The sequence below is a fragment of the Schistocerca piceifrons genome, chromosome 1 (assembly GCF_021461385.2).
Source record: "Schistocerca piceifrons isolate TAMUIC-IGC-003096 chromosome 1, iqSchPice1.1, whole genome shotgun sequence".
In the NCBI taxonomy this organism is placed as follows: Eukaryota; Metazoa; Arthropoda; class Insecta; order Orthoptera; family Acrididae; genus Schistocerca; species Schistocerca piceifrons.
This window is the reverse complement of record NC_060138.1, coordinates 170,758,548-170,776,020: the sequence shown is the minus strand read 5'-3', so window position 1 is coordinate 170,776,020 and position 17,473 is coordinate 170,758,548. Positions and strand designations below refer to the sequence as shown.

At 39.3% G+C, this 17,473-nt stretch overlaps 1 protein-coding gene across 1 annotated transcript in view; it reads right to left on the bottom strand.

Annotated features, from left to right (window-relative positions):
• The window catches only part of LOC124801200 (mediator of RNA polymerase II transcription subunit 13), a 203,151-nt gene that overhangs the window by 43,298 nt on the left and 142,380 nt on the right, over positions 1-17,473 (bottom strand). The window contains exon 13 of the mRNA XM_047263056.1: positions 12,718-14,632. Coding sequence (XP_047119012.1) covers positions 12,718-14,632 — 1,915 coding nt within the window. The remainder of the gene's footprint in view (positions 1-12,717; positions 14,633-17,473) is intronic.

The window sequence follows — 17,473 nt, the reverse complement described above, 5'->3', positions numbered from 1 at the left end:
TTGAGATATATATCATTATGGTCTACTTATACAGTGTGTGAAATTTGGCTTGGATATCACTTGTCCCTTTTGTGCTACCACACTTTGAAAATCCATGTTTTTCAGGTAACTTTTCAAATTTTTGTATTTTCATGTGCATGTAACTCAGTTTTTGTGACGGATATGGACATGATGAGTTCTGTGTCTGTTTAGGCCACATTAAGCGTACCACAAAAAAATTATATCCTTTTTGAGTGAATTATATTTGGTATAGAGCGCACCTACAATATGTACCTTTTAACGTACTACATTTTTAATCGTATTTTGGAATTTTTTATTTTCCCTCAGAAATATGTTGTTGGTGTTTTGATTCATGGAGTGTATTCTCTAAATGGACGTTACTGGGTTCTAAAAATTTCACTGGACTGTGTGGAATAGTTCCAAAGTTATTAAGACCTGAAATTGAGTCTGAAGATACATTGCCAGATGTGGGTTGCAATTTCCAGGTCACGCCACCTTTCACAAGTCATAATTCTGGAACTAATTGGCAGGGGAAACTAATACTTTGTACACGAGTGTTCCACACATGGTAGAATTAGTGTACTGAATTTCAGTCAAATCTGAGACTATGAGCTGGAGCCCCTGGTTGAACTGACATGGAATGACCCATGCAACACAAGAGTGCCTCAGAAAATTCTCAAGAATGTCTCAGATGAAGACTTGGGTGACAGCAACAATTCAAAATTTCAAAATATTTAATGATCGTGATGCTTATTTGAAGAAGGAAACTGAAAACAATGAAGATGTCATAGCTTATGATGATGGAGAAGCATACTAGTTCTGTAAGTACAGATGTCTTCTATGGAGAAAATAGCAGCCACCAGCTAACTAAGAACTAAGCAACACTACATCTTCTTGAAATAATTGGTTTTTAAGAAAAGAAAAGAAACCATGTGCCTTTTGTGCTCTTCATTTGAAAAGTAAATACAAGATATCTGTGTCAATAGTGTGGTGTTCCAATTTGCTTGGAATGGTTCATAGTCTCTCTGAAATGCTTGGATGCTGAAAGTGATTAAAACATGATTTGGATCCTCATAGGAATAAATAATTACTTAAAATGAAAATGAAGCAAAGTTTCTCCCTTCATAGACTTGTGGAGTGCAATAGTCGCTCCATGTTGACATGATAAGCAGTAAACTCAAAACTGATTTAACACACAATTTCTCATAAATGATTTGTGTTTTTCCATACAGCTATGTTGTGAATCTATATTATTAGCTCCCTGATGATGAACAGTGAGTAATTAGAGAGCTTGCTATCTACGGTTATTTTAGTAATACTTAAAATAAAAGTATGTTGGAAATTTTGCTAAGTTTTAACTGTCTGTTTTAAATCATGTATTCTTTACAAAACAATCAAATTTTCCATGAAGTCTACTTCCAGGAAGTGTAATGAACAACCTGAAGTCATGAAGATTCACCAATATAGTAGTTTCACATACAAAACATAAAACAGCAGTTTGAGAGATGCCTCTGTAGTAACTGTGTTTTGTCAAAGTTGGTAGTAGTTAGTTAAGTGTTGCAGCCAACAAAATTTATATTTATCAAATACAATGAATGCGTTCCTGACAGATCAAAATTGTGTGCCGCACCAACCAGGACTCAAACCTGGGATCTCTACCTCTCACTAACAAGTGTACTACTGATTGAGTTATTAAGCACAACTCATGATATGCTCTCACAGCTTAACTTCCAGCAACACCTCATCTCCTAACTACCAAACTTGACAGAAGTTTTCCTGCATACCTTGTGGGACTAGCAATACAGCAGTAGATACGGATTGAGAGTCATGCTTGGATAACTCAGCCAGTAGAGCACTTGCTCTTCAAAGGCATATGTCCCTGGTTTGAGTACCAGTCTGGTTTTGTTTTGATCTGGCAGCAAGTGTCAAATTAGTGCATATTCCAGAGCAGAGTGAAGATTCGGATTGGATGATGGCGAAATCACTACATGAAACCATAATTCAGTTGAAAACAGGACAAGGTGAGCAAGTGAGAGAACAGGAAATTACCAACAGCAGATGCTCACAGTTAAGTAAATACTGTCCCTCTACACAGAGGGTGATTCACAAAATAGGTCACCATTTTTTTTTAATAAACACTTTACTGTCAAGACAAACTCAAAGGAGCATATATAAATTGTAAAATACTCTGTAGAGAATTGTTCGAACTCAACACACGCTCAGTATGTCCACTATTTGGATTCTGAGCTGCTTTCACATGAACCTTGATGTTAGCAATGAAATACTGGGAACACTACTCTCCTAGCAACGGTATCGAGAATTACACATCATTTCTTAACTCATTCGTTTCTCCAAGTTCTATTTCAACTGCTTTTGAGATGCTCAATAGGATATCAAGTGCAACTTGTAAATTATCTATAATATAAATGGTGACACATTTCGTACACCACACATTTCGTTGGAAGTGTCTATGTGCCCAAGACAACAGCTCATTACTGGCTAAAAAGGCATTTACTTCAATCGTATAATGCTACATTGGATAACTACTGCAAAGTATTTGAATGAAAGCATTTCCATGTGACACTACTAACTAGTCTGTTCTTTTGAGTCAGGTTCATAATGACTGCAGCTAAAGTCTACAGCAGGACCAGTGGTGGTTATGGTCGTGTTTCTCTAATGCTCATAGATTGGTGATCCATCAGTCCCACACAGCCAACAGGGTGATACTATCATGTAATCAACGATAAGTGAGAAAAGAGACAATGAATTTCTAGCAGCTAAATAGAAACTATTCTTTCTGCTATTGTGACAATTATTTAATCCCCTCCCTCCTCCACTAACTGGGAGTATGTCACGAATTGCAAGGTTGAGGGATGTGGTCAGTTTGGAATCAGATTGGTTGCAAGTTGGCAAAGCCAACAAATGTAAAGCTAAGAAACCTGTTGTGGTTCCAGACTGATCTGCAGCTTAGCCCAGGGTTTAGGTTAGACTGCAAAGTGAAAGTTTTACTCGTAAAAATTAATTTAATGATCTGTGTTGTCACATATATTTCTTTCATCAAAATATTGCATGAATTATAAGGTTGTGATTGGGTTGGGATCCAGCACAGCTTAAATTACAATAATAACCAGGGTTGTCTGAACCTTTGCCTGCTTCTTTTGACTGTGTTACCATTTCGGATGTTGTGATATATTGGCATTAGAATGTGACAATATTCCCTCAAAACAAGTTGTCTGACTGCTGCTCTCTCATTGGCTGTGTAGGTCCATCAGCTGACACACTCTCTTTCCATCCCACCATACATCATGGTGAGCACTAACAATGTTGCTGCACGGAACACATAACAACGTCAATGATTGCTGCTTTGTGCATTCACTTGTGTGCCAGACAGGAATATGTACAGCTATGTAAATGTGAGACTCAAAATAGTTATATTATTTTGAGAGTTAAGATTTATTTTAAATTGTGCTCATCAAGAGAGAAAATGACCACTTTTTCTATTTCCTGATGCTGCAACCAAAGAACGTTATGGTGAAATGGAACATGAAAGCGCAATTCTAGACTGTAATTTCCGTGAAAAGAGCTGTGTACAGCACGAATAAAATAGCTTTGTGACTGACACATTGCAGTGGCAGGGGACAGCAATGCTGGCATGCAGCCAGCCACACTTTACAAGGTTTTTACTGTGCCTAGAAAACACACAATGCCTGAAGCATGTGGCACTAGAGCAGGCTGTTCCAGCACAAGTGCACATGGGCAAATTGCTGACGAACAGGTGATCTTGCAGCCAGGCTGCAGTATACATGAGTGTACTCCAATGGTCGAGTGTACGTGGACAGGAGTGGCCAAGCAACACAGACATGAGCAACAGGGCCAAGTGGCAGCCAGCCTACAATACCTGTGTCTACCCACAAGTGTGATGAAGGGCGGGCAGGGCTGGATAGCCTCATGGGCCAGCACTAGAACAGCCTACACCAGAGAAAGAACTAAAACTGGCTAGTCCCCTACCACTAAGCATGCTTAAAGATACATCCCGAAGTTTATTTAAGCAAACTATTCCGAGACCAACAAACCTGAGCCAAGAGAGAAAACCATCTTCAAACTGATTGAATGTATTTTGTTCTCACATTATGTTCATTTTCCCCTAGGTATTTCTCTACAGCCCACGTAATGAGCAAATCACCTAAGAACATCTGATTTTACAAAACAAAATTAACTGTTTGAGTGCACCTATTGAGAAACTAGTTGTTTACTGACAAACCACTTTCATGGAACTAGTAAAATTATGAATAAAGAAGTACCTAATTGTTACATTCCATCCAGGATATTCCATTGTTTGAAGTACTTAATAATATTGATGGCAGGTAATGAAAATTTTGTAACTTCATTTTGTTAAATTTTGCAGGTGAATGAAAAACAGTTTCTTAAAAAATAATAATAAGGTGATACAGAAAGTAGCTACATGTGTAACTGTGTAGTAAAGTCTTGTTATTGGCAGATTAGGGAAATACATGTGCTTTCAAATCTCTCTCTGATTACAGAGTTTCTGGTTAGCAGCATTATGAGTTTTCACAGACAGAGTTACGAAGTTTTCATTGCCTACCATCGATTTATGTTTAGCTTATTTCTCTCAACTTTATTTCCCATAAACATGAAGCTTTGGCTATTGGGGTCATGTGCAGATTTATTTTGATGAACATGGAATGACAGGGCTGGGAAAACAATACTGACATTCAAATAGGCTTGAAATTTCCTGATAAACTGAAGCACTTGATACAGCATCAATGTTACTCAAACGATCAAGTGACATCTGACTCTTGCAGCACTTTTGCAAGGGCTACGTGAGAAACTATGAACTAGCCACAACAACAGTATATTGTTTGGCTTACTGTATGACAAATTTGTGAAACAGTGGACGAAACATAATTAAATTCTATCATCTACCATACTCCTGTTATATTTGAACACGTTTGCAATAATGGTTCTATATATCTATGGATACCATATACAAACATTGACACTTCTTTTTACATAAAGACAACATTCAAAAGCGAAAATGTTTTCATTCAGGATACATTACTTGATTCTCAGCCCAGATCAACATTTTATTTGATTATGAGAGAGGGGCAATGATTTACTAAGTGCGTTATTAATTAGAAATTCAGTCTATGTTCATATATTACAACACCAATTGGAAATGTTGCCAACTTTAGAACATCATGGCAACATTCATATGAAACAAAGAATGAAATGCCTAACAAATGAAATATATTACTTCAGTGGTAAGACCGTTCATGGATAAAGTACCAACAGATGTCAGTAGATCAAATGCCAACGAAAGTTCGAGATATGGACTCAATCGTGATTGTGATATTTCATTTATGTATTAACTGCTGTTGTTACATATAACTTGCACTCTAGAAGACATTGCGGTCTGTGTTTCACAGCTGCTCAGCACATCACAATGGAAGGGTTGGAGGGGAACAGTGTTACCAGTTTGTCTGAGAACTAGATGAGTGTGGGGGAGGGAGAGTACTAGTGACCAGGTAGCAAATTACATCACATTGCCACCATGGGAATCTATACTGTGTACTTTGGCTAAACTGCAGTTTGCCTGAAACCATTTGTAGTTGGAATTGAATTTACTTTAAAATTGGACAAGTACTCAAAAATAGTATTCATTTTTGCACGAGATGGTAAATGTCTAGACAGGGGCCAGTGGCGTACTTATGTGTTTCATGCTTCAATATTGTTGACACTCACCAAAATGTATGACAGGAACAAAAGGGATGTTTCAGCTGCTGGTTCTACGCAGCCAATGTGAGAGTGGTGACCAGACAATATATTTGGAAGCAAGAGACATTGTAAAGTCCCCTGTACGAGAGCGAACTGTCAAATTTGTCCTTGTCTAGCTTCAGATTTATCAAACAGGGCCTTAGGCATTTGTCAATTTAACCTCACATTCAAAGCAGATGCTTTTTGTGTATGTTGTATTTTGACACTAGTTGGAATGGCTACAAATGTAGATAAGGCATTTCTAACACGGACACTGAGTTTAAAGTAGTAGTAAACAAGATACTGGTCCAGGAAATTAGAGAGAAATATACACACGAAAACCTGTTAAAAAATGTTACACTCAGAGTCTGATAACTACATCAACTTTCTGCAGATGGACTGTGATGCTTTCAATAATTTGTTTAGAGCTATTTCACCCTCACACTGAAAAAGAAGACCCAAGTATGCAAAATTTTACTCTTTCCTACTTGCTCCACAACATGGGAAGAAAAGCACCCACTGTCCCTGGAAGAACTCGAGAATTTTGATTTTTTTAAATTTCATTCCAATCATACTTCAATGTGCAGGATGTTGATTTTCTTCTTAACCTCTCCCTTCGTAATATTTGGCTGGAAAGATGTGACATTGGTACTGTTTTGGTAACTGCCAGTGATATTTCATTTTTATCCTTGATCAAAGTTTCCACAGTTGTGGGAAGTCATGATGCAGTGAGATAAATTGTAATACAACTATTTTTCACTAAACACCTGCAGCAAAACATTGACACAAACAACATTAAACTTTCCATCAGAGTTTCTTGCAAACACTTCAAATGTGGTCCATGCTGGCAAACATGTCAAATAGCACTGTATACAGTCAAATGTTTGGCAAACATAGTAAAGTTTGGCCAACTGACAAATCATGTGCTGATGTCTTTACATTCTCATCAGTAGAGAAGTGAAGTACGATGTATGTTCGGCAGAGATGGTGTGTGTGTGTGTGTGTGTGTGTGTGTGTGTGTGTGTGTGAGAGAGAGAGAGAGAGAGAGAGAGAGAGAGAGAGAGAGAGAGAGAGAGAGAGAGAGAGAGAGAGAGAGGGGGGGGGGTGGGGGTGGGGGGAGGGAGAGGGGGGGGGGCGTGTTCTCAGGTATCATCGTAAAACCACAACCTCGGAAACTGCAACATATTTGGAAGAAACAGTCAAATATTTCTGATAACCAAATATATAAATTTCACATCAGTGCTATTACGGTGGTGATACCAGTAACAACAGGATCCTTAAGCAAAAGAGATAGAAAAGGAAATGGTCTGCGAAATAATGTAAGCTCTCTCTTTTTGTGTATTTTGTTTCTCTTTGTATTGTCAAAATGCAGACAACCAGTAAATGGCATAAATTTAGAATAAATATTATGTTAACTTTATAAACAGATATTGTACGTCAATAAAACGGTAATTTTGATTAGTTAGAATTTAGACAGATACTTTACGCCAATAAAAAAGTTTGTAATTTTGATTAGTCAGAATGTGTTAAAAATAAATTTTTCAAGGTGGCTCTTTGAACAAAAGAAGGGATGCTGTTGTCTTCTATTCAGTGTCATCCTATTCTCTGGTAAATATGGCATTTAAGATCTTTCTGTTCACATTGTGCTGCTGATTTTGGAGTTATATGATGCAAAAGGAAACATCATCAACTTGACCTCATATTTTAGGGAGAAAAAGGCACACTAGCAATATATCAGCCCTGCAATTGATCCTGAGAGAAAATTTGGACCATAATTCTTTTAGTAAGCAGTCATGACCTTCTGAACGTACAGCTTTTAAACTTTTGCATGCACAGGTTGTATGTCACTTGCTCTGACCCACTGCAACTGTCTTAATGTCCGAGTGTGAAGTACTTATATCAGAGTGACAACCAGCGCCCTTCTATTTTTTGCATATTGATGACAAAAGAAGATTAGGAGGGAGGGAAACACGTCTGCTGAACATGTTTTACAATCTTATTCAATAACATGTTCTGCGTCAAAATGATGTAAGCAATATGAGTACATAATATGTCAACTTCATGCACATATTTGTTCAACAATGCGTGTTTCAAAATGAATATCGGGGTTTTTAGGCTTTGTAACATTTGTTACATTCAACCTACAATTACAAATAATACATAAAATGAAAGAGCAACTCAAACAGTTTTGTTCATATACCTATCTGCATGTCTTGTTTCCTGTCTCTTCCATTAGAAAGCATTAGTAGGTAAGATAGAGAATAGTGAACACAAAGTTTTGTGTTTTACAGTTTGCAAGGACTGAATCTGTTATTACAGCGCAACGTTTGAACTGTGTTAAGTGCCACTGTAATCTTACAAGTGATGATAAAATCTGTAGAGGGCACCATCAGATGTTTGAAAATACTAGCTGTATTTGCAAAGGGAAGAGTACGGGATGACAGAGAGTGAGTGAAGAATGTGTGGACTGAATTAGTGTGTCTATTTCTCTTTGCTCTGGTGTATTATTTCTAATTGTAAGTTGAATAAATGCCACAAAGCCTTAAAACCCCAACAATAATTTTGAAACACACACACACACACACACACACACACACACACACACACACAGGGAGTAGCAACTATCAGGTAACAAAACAAAACAACCAAGTGGCGATTCCAGGAAAAAAAAAAACCTAATTGAACTACCACAAATGTGAAGTTTCCATCAATTAATTTGAAAGTTTTGGACATTTACACAGTGTATATATATTTTTGGATCACTCGGTATACATACCTCAAAATCAAAATTAAGAAAATCAATTTATCTACATCAATCATGTTGAAGACTAGTGCAACTCCTGCAAACGTATTTTTTAACAGTGGCAGCTCTCAACTCCGATGAAAATAACGCACAACGACGATATTAATTATTAAGCATTTAGTGCCAAATACGATCTAATCAGATCGCGTGAAAAGTGCCACGTACGATCTAATCGTACAGCCGTTTTCGCGCACTTTTCTTTCAAACTATGGCACATATCGTGGTATATCGATGTCGTGAAGACAAACCAAGGTCGAAAGATAGTCGTCAAGTACTTCGTTTCGACTGTCGATGCCAATAATAGATATTTTCGAGTTCCAAACACAAGGTTGTTTTTCATTCATTTCGAAGGTACTACGGCGGCGCCAAGGAAGAAGTCTCGTTTAAGTGCAGTGTATACTGCGGAAAGTAGTAAAGGTGAGAACAATTTTGCAGGTTTTTCGGACAGTGGATCGATCTATGAGTGGTCTAGTGGTGATATCTCATCATGTGAGTCATCAATAACCGAATCTGCGCCAAACACCGACAAAGACGATTTTGAAGAATTGACTGCAGCTAGTGACACGTTTGCTGAAATTGGAACTGATGAGTTGGACAATTCTGCTCCTCACCACTTCACGTTTTCGTAATTACCAGTCCCCAAAAATGTACCAATAAATGCTACGACAATTGATTTTAACAACTTGTTTTTTACAGTGCAACTGTTTACGATAATGGCAACGGAAACAAACAGATATGCTCGGCAATTTCTCGAAGCAAACGTAAACTTATCAGTGAACTCTCATGTGAGAAAGTGGTATCCTACCTCACTGACAGAAATGTGGGCTTTTGTGCCAGTAATATTAAATATGGGACTCGTAAAGAAACCAACAATTTTTAGTTATTGGTCCACAGATGAAAATATGGCAACCCCATGGTTTTTCCCCGAATGTTTTCACGAAATTGATTTCAGTTGCTCCTAAAATTTTTTCGCTTGACAGAAAATACAAAATTGCATTCTCCTGGGCATCCAGTGTATGACCCCGCTGCAAAGTTTGATATTATGCTGAACATTGCCAATAATGTGCTTTGTCACCATTATACGCCTCATCAACGGCTGAGTGTTGACAAAAGTCTTGTTAGCTCTAAAACTCATTCTCAACTCAACCAGTATCTCCCTAATAAATATCACCACAGATGGGGGTGTAAAGTTCTGGATGCCATGTGATTCTGTGGTGAACTACTGCCTTGGATTTTATGTGTACTGTGGAGTAAGAAGTGAAGCTAACAGAGTGGAGGTAAAAGAGCACGGATTAGGCTATGTAATTATTACAAAATTACTTGCTCTTGGAAATTACATGAACAAGTGGTACCACATTTTCTGTGACAATTTTTTCATATCAATTCCAGTAGTGGAGAAACTGTATTCCATGGGAACCTTCCTCACTGGCAGAATATGGAGGAACAGAAAATTTCTCCCACCTAATCTTTTTCCAAATTTGACATTGGGCAGGTCAAATTCTTTAGAAAGGCCTTTGTGCTTCTCTTGGCTTCAGGGAAAAGAAGTCACAGAAAAATCCTGTTCTGTTGATCAGTTCCTCCTCTACTGCAACGGTGTCAGAGAGAAGTACTCACAAACAACAACCCTTGAAGAAACCTGATGTCATATTTCAATATAATAAATACATGGGAGTGAGTTATTCCTCAGATTTGATGACGTACTGTTATCTGGATGAGAGGAAGACTGTGAAATTATGGAAGAAACTGGTTTTCAGCGTAACTGGCAGAATATTTCTGAATGCTTACATTCTTTATAAAGAAAATCTATCTTCGTCCGAGAAACCACTCACACATCTGAAATTCAACAGCAAAATCATCTGCACGTTCTCCCAGGAGTGGTTCAAGATACAAAACTTAGCACCCCCTACATCAAGTGCAAATGCAGCACCCTCTACAGTGTATGGTGTAGAAATACTACCGGGAAAGAAGGAGCGAGCCTGTGTTGTGTGCTCTACAAAAGATACGAGGTGACGATCAAGAACAATGTGTGTACTCTGTAAGAAGGGATTATATCCCAAATGTGTTGGTCAACATTTGTGTGTCAATAAACATTTATGTGTCAATAAATGATCCTACAACTTAATTGGTATTATGTTATTTTCTGTTGGAACTAGTGACAAAATTATAGATGTTTTGCCCATTTTTCGCATCAGTTATTTCAGGGTGCATTATTTTCTAAAATATGTGACAGAATGACACAAACAAATATTACATCATTCAGAATACTATGTACATTGATAATATGAACACAAATTTTAAGTTCAATTATATCACATGTGGCTAAATATGACTTAAAACGAAAGTTTTAATTTTTTCCGTACAAAACTCTAATACAAATATTGTTTCCTTTAGAAGTATGAGGCCTAAAGGTGTACTCTGCTCATATTTCTGTAGCTGAAAGAAAAATTAAGGTCCTATGATAAACAGTTCAGATTTTATGGTAAGTTTAACAAACTTCTGCAATTCACTACAAAATCGCCTGGCACTTTTCAACTGATACCATGAAAATCGCATGGCACCAAAAGGGTTAAGTAGGGTTACACTACTACTTTAATGACACATTCAATCATGTCATTAATTTACACTGTGTTTGTGAATCACAACATAGAAGAGTTCATAGCAAAAAGATCTCTGGCACCTTCTACAGGTTAAAAACCTTGCACTCTGACAATGAACAAAGAAGCACTACCAATTTTTGGTTCACAGACACTACGAACACAAACCTCTTACTCACTCTGCTGTATAGTACTTTGCGTATGGGCATTAGGTGACTGAAGGAGGGTAGAGCAAGTGCCAACTGGTGTACAGGAATGTTTACAAGCTGTACATTCAGAAGATCATAACAGCATAGTAGCAGAATAATGTCCTAAATTTTTGCATAGGACCGTTTCCTTGGGCTGATATCTTGCAAGTGTACACCCCTCCCCTCCTTAAAATATGAGGCCATGTTGGTGGTGATTCCTTGTCAGTTCACAGACATTCATGTGGCTGTCCAAACAAATTTACCCTCAAGTACACCAATCAACCAAAAAAGCGTACACACATAGGGTGCAAGCCAAATTTAGTAGAATATGATTTACGGAGACAACAACAATGGTATAGTTACATCAAGAGATATGGGACTGTAACAGAAACTAAACATATTCGATAAAGCAGCAGAGTACTATGCTATAAATCTGTATAAAGGTGTCTATCAAACACCTTCAGCTTCTGTTAATTGTACCTGTCTAAATGATTAATTGTTGTTAGTGTCTTCTCCAATCATCTGTGTCAGAAGTTGGTTTGATATTAGATGATCTGTGCACATGCTATTTGAATTGCTCAATGTATTCTCTAGTTCGTTGATTTGGACAGTCATAGTGGCATTTGAGGATGGTATTAGACAACTCCAAAATTGATTACATTATGTACATATAATGATCACAAATAAGCGAAGTTGAACACTATGTGGAAACATGATTACAAAAAACAATGGTGTGTTTATTAGAAGTGTAACGTGGTAATATACGGTTAATTTTCAGAAGAATAAATTCATTATAGTTACAGTCCAGGACAGCCTTAGTGTAATCTCAGCATGTATTTATCTGCAAACTACAGTTCGGCAAATTGGTTAACAATGAAGGTAGATTCTTTAAGAACCCCCCCCTCCCCCTCCACCACCACACGCGCGGTGAGGTGATTCAACGCGCGCACGCCCCCCCCCCCCCCCCCCCACACCCACACACACACACACACACACACACACACACACACACACACACACACACACACACACACACACACACACACACACACACACACACAGGGGGGGGAGGGGGGGGGGGAGAGAGAGAGAGAGAGAGAGAGAGAGAGAGAGAGAGAGAGAGAGAGAGAGAGAGAGAGAATACAGCATGCTAACTGTATCAAAGATAACCCAATTTCAATGAGACACAATGAATCACATAACAGAACTTAGCACAAAAGGTATACAAGCAAGTGAAAGTTTTTAGCTAAACATTAAATGGAACATCAAATTGAAAGATAGTTCTACTACAAACACTAGTTTCAATATCAGAATGACAGAACAATATAAAGCCTACAGGTACAAAAATATACTGCACCTCTTCCTGCTAGGCGATGAAATTTTCTCCATGTGAGTGGCCCAGACACTGTGTATGGTGCTTCCCACAATCTAGTCGTGCATTTCTTCTGGATAGCTTCTTGAAGCAGAGGTTGCAGAGTTTTCATCACCCTTACTATGTCCTGATTACACTGTGGTCCCATAGCACGCAAATATGGCCACCGATGTACACAAGGTACATTAGCCCCTTTTCCACTGTTCTGCATCATCTGCTGCCTTTGCTGCATTTCCTCAACCTTACACATTGCTACAGTTGTACTTTCCAATAGCGCTTGCCTCCCCTGTTCTAGTGCCATGCAAGTCACTTCATTGCTGTCCGTAAATTCCAGCACATTCACTGTCGTACCATATGGGACGGCAGGGCCTGAACTTCCACGGAACTGCTTCGACGCACGATAAAGTGAGTTACTGGAACTCTGGACGATAACACACTGTTCCCTTACGAGTTCTATAACATTCTGCGGTACCTGGTCCACTAAATCACTAGCACCACCATTTTCTGTACTTGATTTTTCACTACTAGAAAGCAAGTAGGCCATAATTGACCCCTTCCGACGTTCACTCGGGTCTTCAGCGATTCCTGTAATTTCCTGTTCGTCTTCATAGAACAGACCAGAACGGTGAGAAAGCCTTCTGTTTACAACGGCACTAAAACCACAACTACAGCGAATAGGATCCTCTTCAGCAGCTCCATTCATGACAGACGTTCCACCGTGATGTCCTGGAGATGAACCCATCATTCCATAAGGTGGAGGTGGTCCACCCATTCCTATACTTCCCATTGACAAGAAGGGAGATGTAGGAGGATATGGTAAAGAAGTAGCAGGTGGCTGAGAAGGTGGATCTGGCAGATAGATCCCCGCATCAGCACCACGGATGTTCCCAACTACTTTGAGACCAGCATTACAAACACAAAGTGTACAACTGTCAAAGTTGTGATCTCTAAATATATTGAGTGCAGTATCACTGAGTAATATATTGACAACAAGCGAATTGGCTTCAGGGGCACGGGCCATAATGGGTGTGGGAACTGGCTCAACAGAATTCAAATTTTTATTGAGGTAGGAAGATGCAGTGGAAGTAGCCGGACTGGGAAGTTCATAAGGTGGTGGAGGAGGGCAAGGAGTCCTGACACCACCTCCACGGAACTGTGACTGCATATGAACAGGAAGCCCTCCACTGCTCATGGCAACAAGAGTCATTGGGCTCGGAGGGAAGGGGCCAGCTGGAGATATCGCTCTCGGGTGCGGAAGCTGGGTGTGGTGAGGATGTGGATGATGGGGGTGGGATACCTGAGTTGTATGCGGATTGCTAGAAACTGAGTTAGGTCTAGAATTTGTACCAGCATTTGAGGAAACCGGGATGTTATTTGAATGACTCGATGATGCTGACTTCTCACTGACCTGCTGTACAGGAGGATATTGCCACGACGGTTTGTAGACACAGTTCGTTGGTAAATTCACAGGGGGTAAACTCTGGCTTGGTAAGTTTGTCAGAGGTGCATATTTTGATGAGCCAACAAATCTATAAATTGTTGGAGGCCGAAAAACGTAAGACCAGTCCTCAATATTTTCCTCTTGTGGACTGCCCATATTAGGATAAATTTCTTGTTTGAACCTGGTACTACACGTAACTGAAAGGCTTTCAGTTAATTCACCAAGAGCACCATCCGATAAATGACCACAAGGTGAAGCAATAGGGTTGTGCTCCATTGACGGAGGTGTGGGAAACATTTTAGACAGTTCTTCAGGACGAAGAATTCCAGATCCTCCACAGCTGTTCAATGATGTATTGCCTCCACTTCCTCTTGGGGGTTTAACCAGCAAACTGGTAGATGCTGTATCATCTGGCAGACCTGCAGGCTTGTTTGATCCTGGAGGAGTCTGCACCTGCAACTGCCAACAAATTTTCATTGTTTAATTTATGGAGAGCTATGAATATGTTCACTGATAACTCTAAGCAAATATGCAAAACTATTATTATATTATGCATAAGTTTTAGCTTTTTTTTTTGTTAATGTTGGTCATCATCTGCTGTCATTTGTTATTTGGAGTACACAATTTGTAAATATATCTCAAATTATAGCAGTTTAAATAAGGATTATCCTATCTGTGGGCTAAAGCTCCAAGCAGAACAAAAGTAATATTATCGACAGCTTTCTGAATGCAGTGACACTTGTGCAGAGAATATCATAGAAGAAGGCAGCTAGAGATTTAAAACTTTTCCTATACAGAGCTCCATGTTCTATGCTCCCTAAAAGCTGATGACTCCATCATTATCCTCCCAGCAGATGAAGGATCTACCACTGTGGTACTTGACCAAAAGGAGTGTTAGTGGAAGTCTGACATCTCTACATACAGCATCTGCCATCAAGATACCATCCTGTGATTCGAACTGACCTGCAGTCCCTCCCTAAAACATCAGGCCCCTTGCAAGGACTAACAGCTCAATCCATAGAACTTCTCACCCGACCTAAACCACGCACCCCCATTTCTTCTTAAGGTCCACAACCCCAATCATCCTCGCTGTCCTATAGCTGCTGGCTTCAAAGCACCCACCAAACATATATCTGCCTTGGTCAGCACCTGCAACCTATAGTACAAAGACCTCCCTCCTATATCAAAGATACCAACCATTTTCTGGCTCATTTTAAATTCGTGCCTTTCCCACTACCACCACACACCTTGCTTGCCGCCTTCCTCTACACCAACATCCCCTGTGTAGATGGTCTGTCTGTTGCTGAACATTTCCTCAGTTAGCGCCCACCTGATACCCAAACTGTGACATCTTTCCAACTCGCGTTAATCAACTTTATACTTACCAACAACTACTTCACCTTTGAGGGACAGACATACAAACCTATCAGGGGTACAGCTATGGGAACCAGGATGGCTCATTCCTATGCCAACTTTTTCATGGGATGCTTGGAAGGGGCTTTCCTGCGAACCACAGGTCTCCAGCCCCTGGTTTGGTTTAGATACACTGATAACATTTTTACCATATCGACTTATGGTGAGGCTGATCTGTTAAAGTTCCTGGAATCTCTGACTATCATCTCCCAGTTAAATTTAATATGGTCCTATTCCAAATCCCATGCCACTTTCCTTGATGTTGATCTCATCTTCATTGAGGACCAGCTATACACTTCTGTCCACATTAAACTTACTAACAAACAATAGTACTTACATTATGACAGTTGCCATCCTTTTCATGTCAAACATTCCCACCCATACAGCTTGGCATTTGAGGCAAACATATTTGTTCTGATGCAGACTCTTTACAGCAATATACCTTCATTCTCACCTCAGCTTTCACTGGATGTAACTATTCCACTAGTCTAATTCAAAAGTAGATTTCCCGGGCATCATATCCAATTGTGGTAATGCTGACCATTCCAAAAAACAACTTTGCAGCACACCACTACTCACCCTGTGACCATCCCCACTGCATGATTTGCCCTATGCACCCTCCCACTACCGCCTATACCAGCCCTGTAACTGGCAAAACATATACTATCAAAGGGAGAGTCACCTGTGAAATGACACTTTATAACCAGCTGTTACGTAAACACTGTTCCGCTTTTTACGTCGGCATACATGTAATATCCAGTTGCAGCGCATGCCCTAGAAAATCACAATTGTGAGCTCGGTGCTTGTTTCACCACACACGCCAGACCCCAGAACTCCACAGGTGAAAACCAGTGCTACAATATATCCTTTGTTCTCACCAACCACCTGGTCTTAATTTATGTTAATTCCTTCCGTCTCAGCATTTCTTCACAGTAACTAGTCTTTTCTTCACTCCTTTTTAGTTTTACACATTTTTCATTGCCTTACCCATCTATTTTTCACCCCTCCCCTCTCACATCTGTCACATATAATGCACTTAGCTGTAAAAGCTATCTTCAAATTTGTTTGATGCATTCCCAACAATCATCTTTCCTTCTCATCCCATCTGGTTAAGTCTCCCCTGACCTGCAGTTCTGGGTGACTTTCCTGAAATCTACATCTTTTCCTAGACCTTTACAGTCCTTTTCCTTTGCCCCTCTTTCTTCCCCTTTGACTTTTCTGCCTGAAGAAGAAGCCACTGGCTCCAAAAGCTTGCCTAATTATAACTTTCTTTTGTGTGTGTGTTCTGCCACCACTTGGTGCGCAGATTTCTTTATCTATCCAATTAAATTATTAAGACAACAACTGTGACATTCTACAGAGTAGTACTTTTGAGACGAGTAATTTGATCACTGACGAACCTGCTGAACTGCCACCAGTTAGTTCATGAACACCACCGACTACTCCTCCCCCCAAAACTGTTAATTATGACAAAACAACCATGTCAACAATAGGAAATAGTAATATGTTGCTTGAGGCTTCCCCGACAGACTAGTTGTAAGTATGTTTCTCGGGCGAGACGTTAGATGTCATCAGGAAATTTCAACACTATTTTGTCGATGCAACTGACAGACATTTTTAGGTGCGGTGAACAACGTGTTTGCCACAACTGAAGATGTCAGTCAGCTTCGCTGTCAAAATATTGTGAAAATTTCACAATGACATCAGACACGTCGCCCATGAACCATATTTACAAAAAGAAGTGGTTTTAAGCTCTGGTTCATAAAAACAAATTATTCATCAGCAGGTGACAATGATATGAACTATTGCATAAAAAGACGAATCCTTTACTATGAATTACTTTGCATGAATTTAAATGTAGCAATTACTGCCAAAATTCCAATGCTT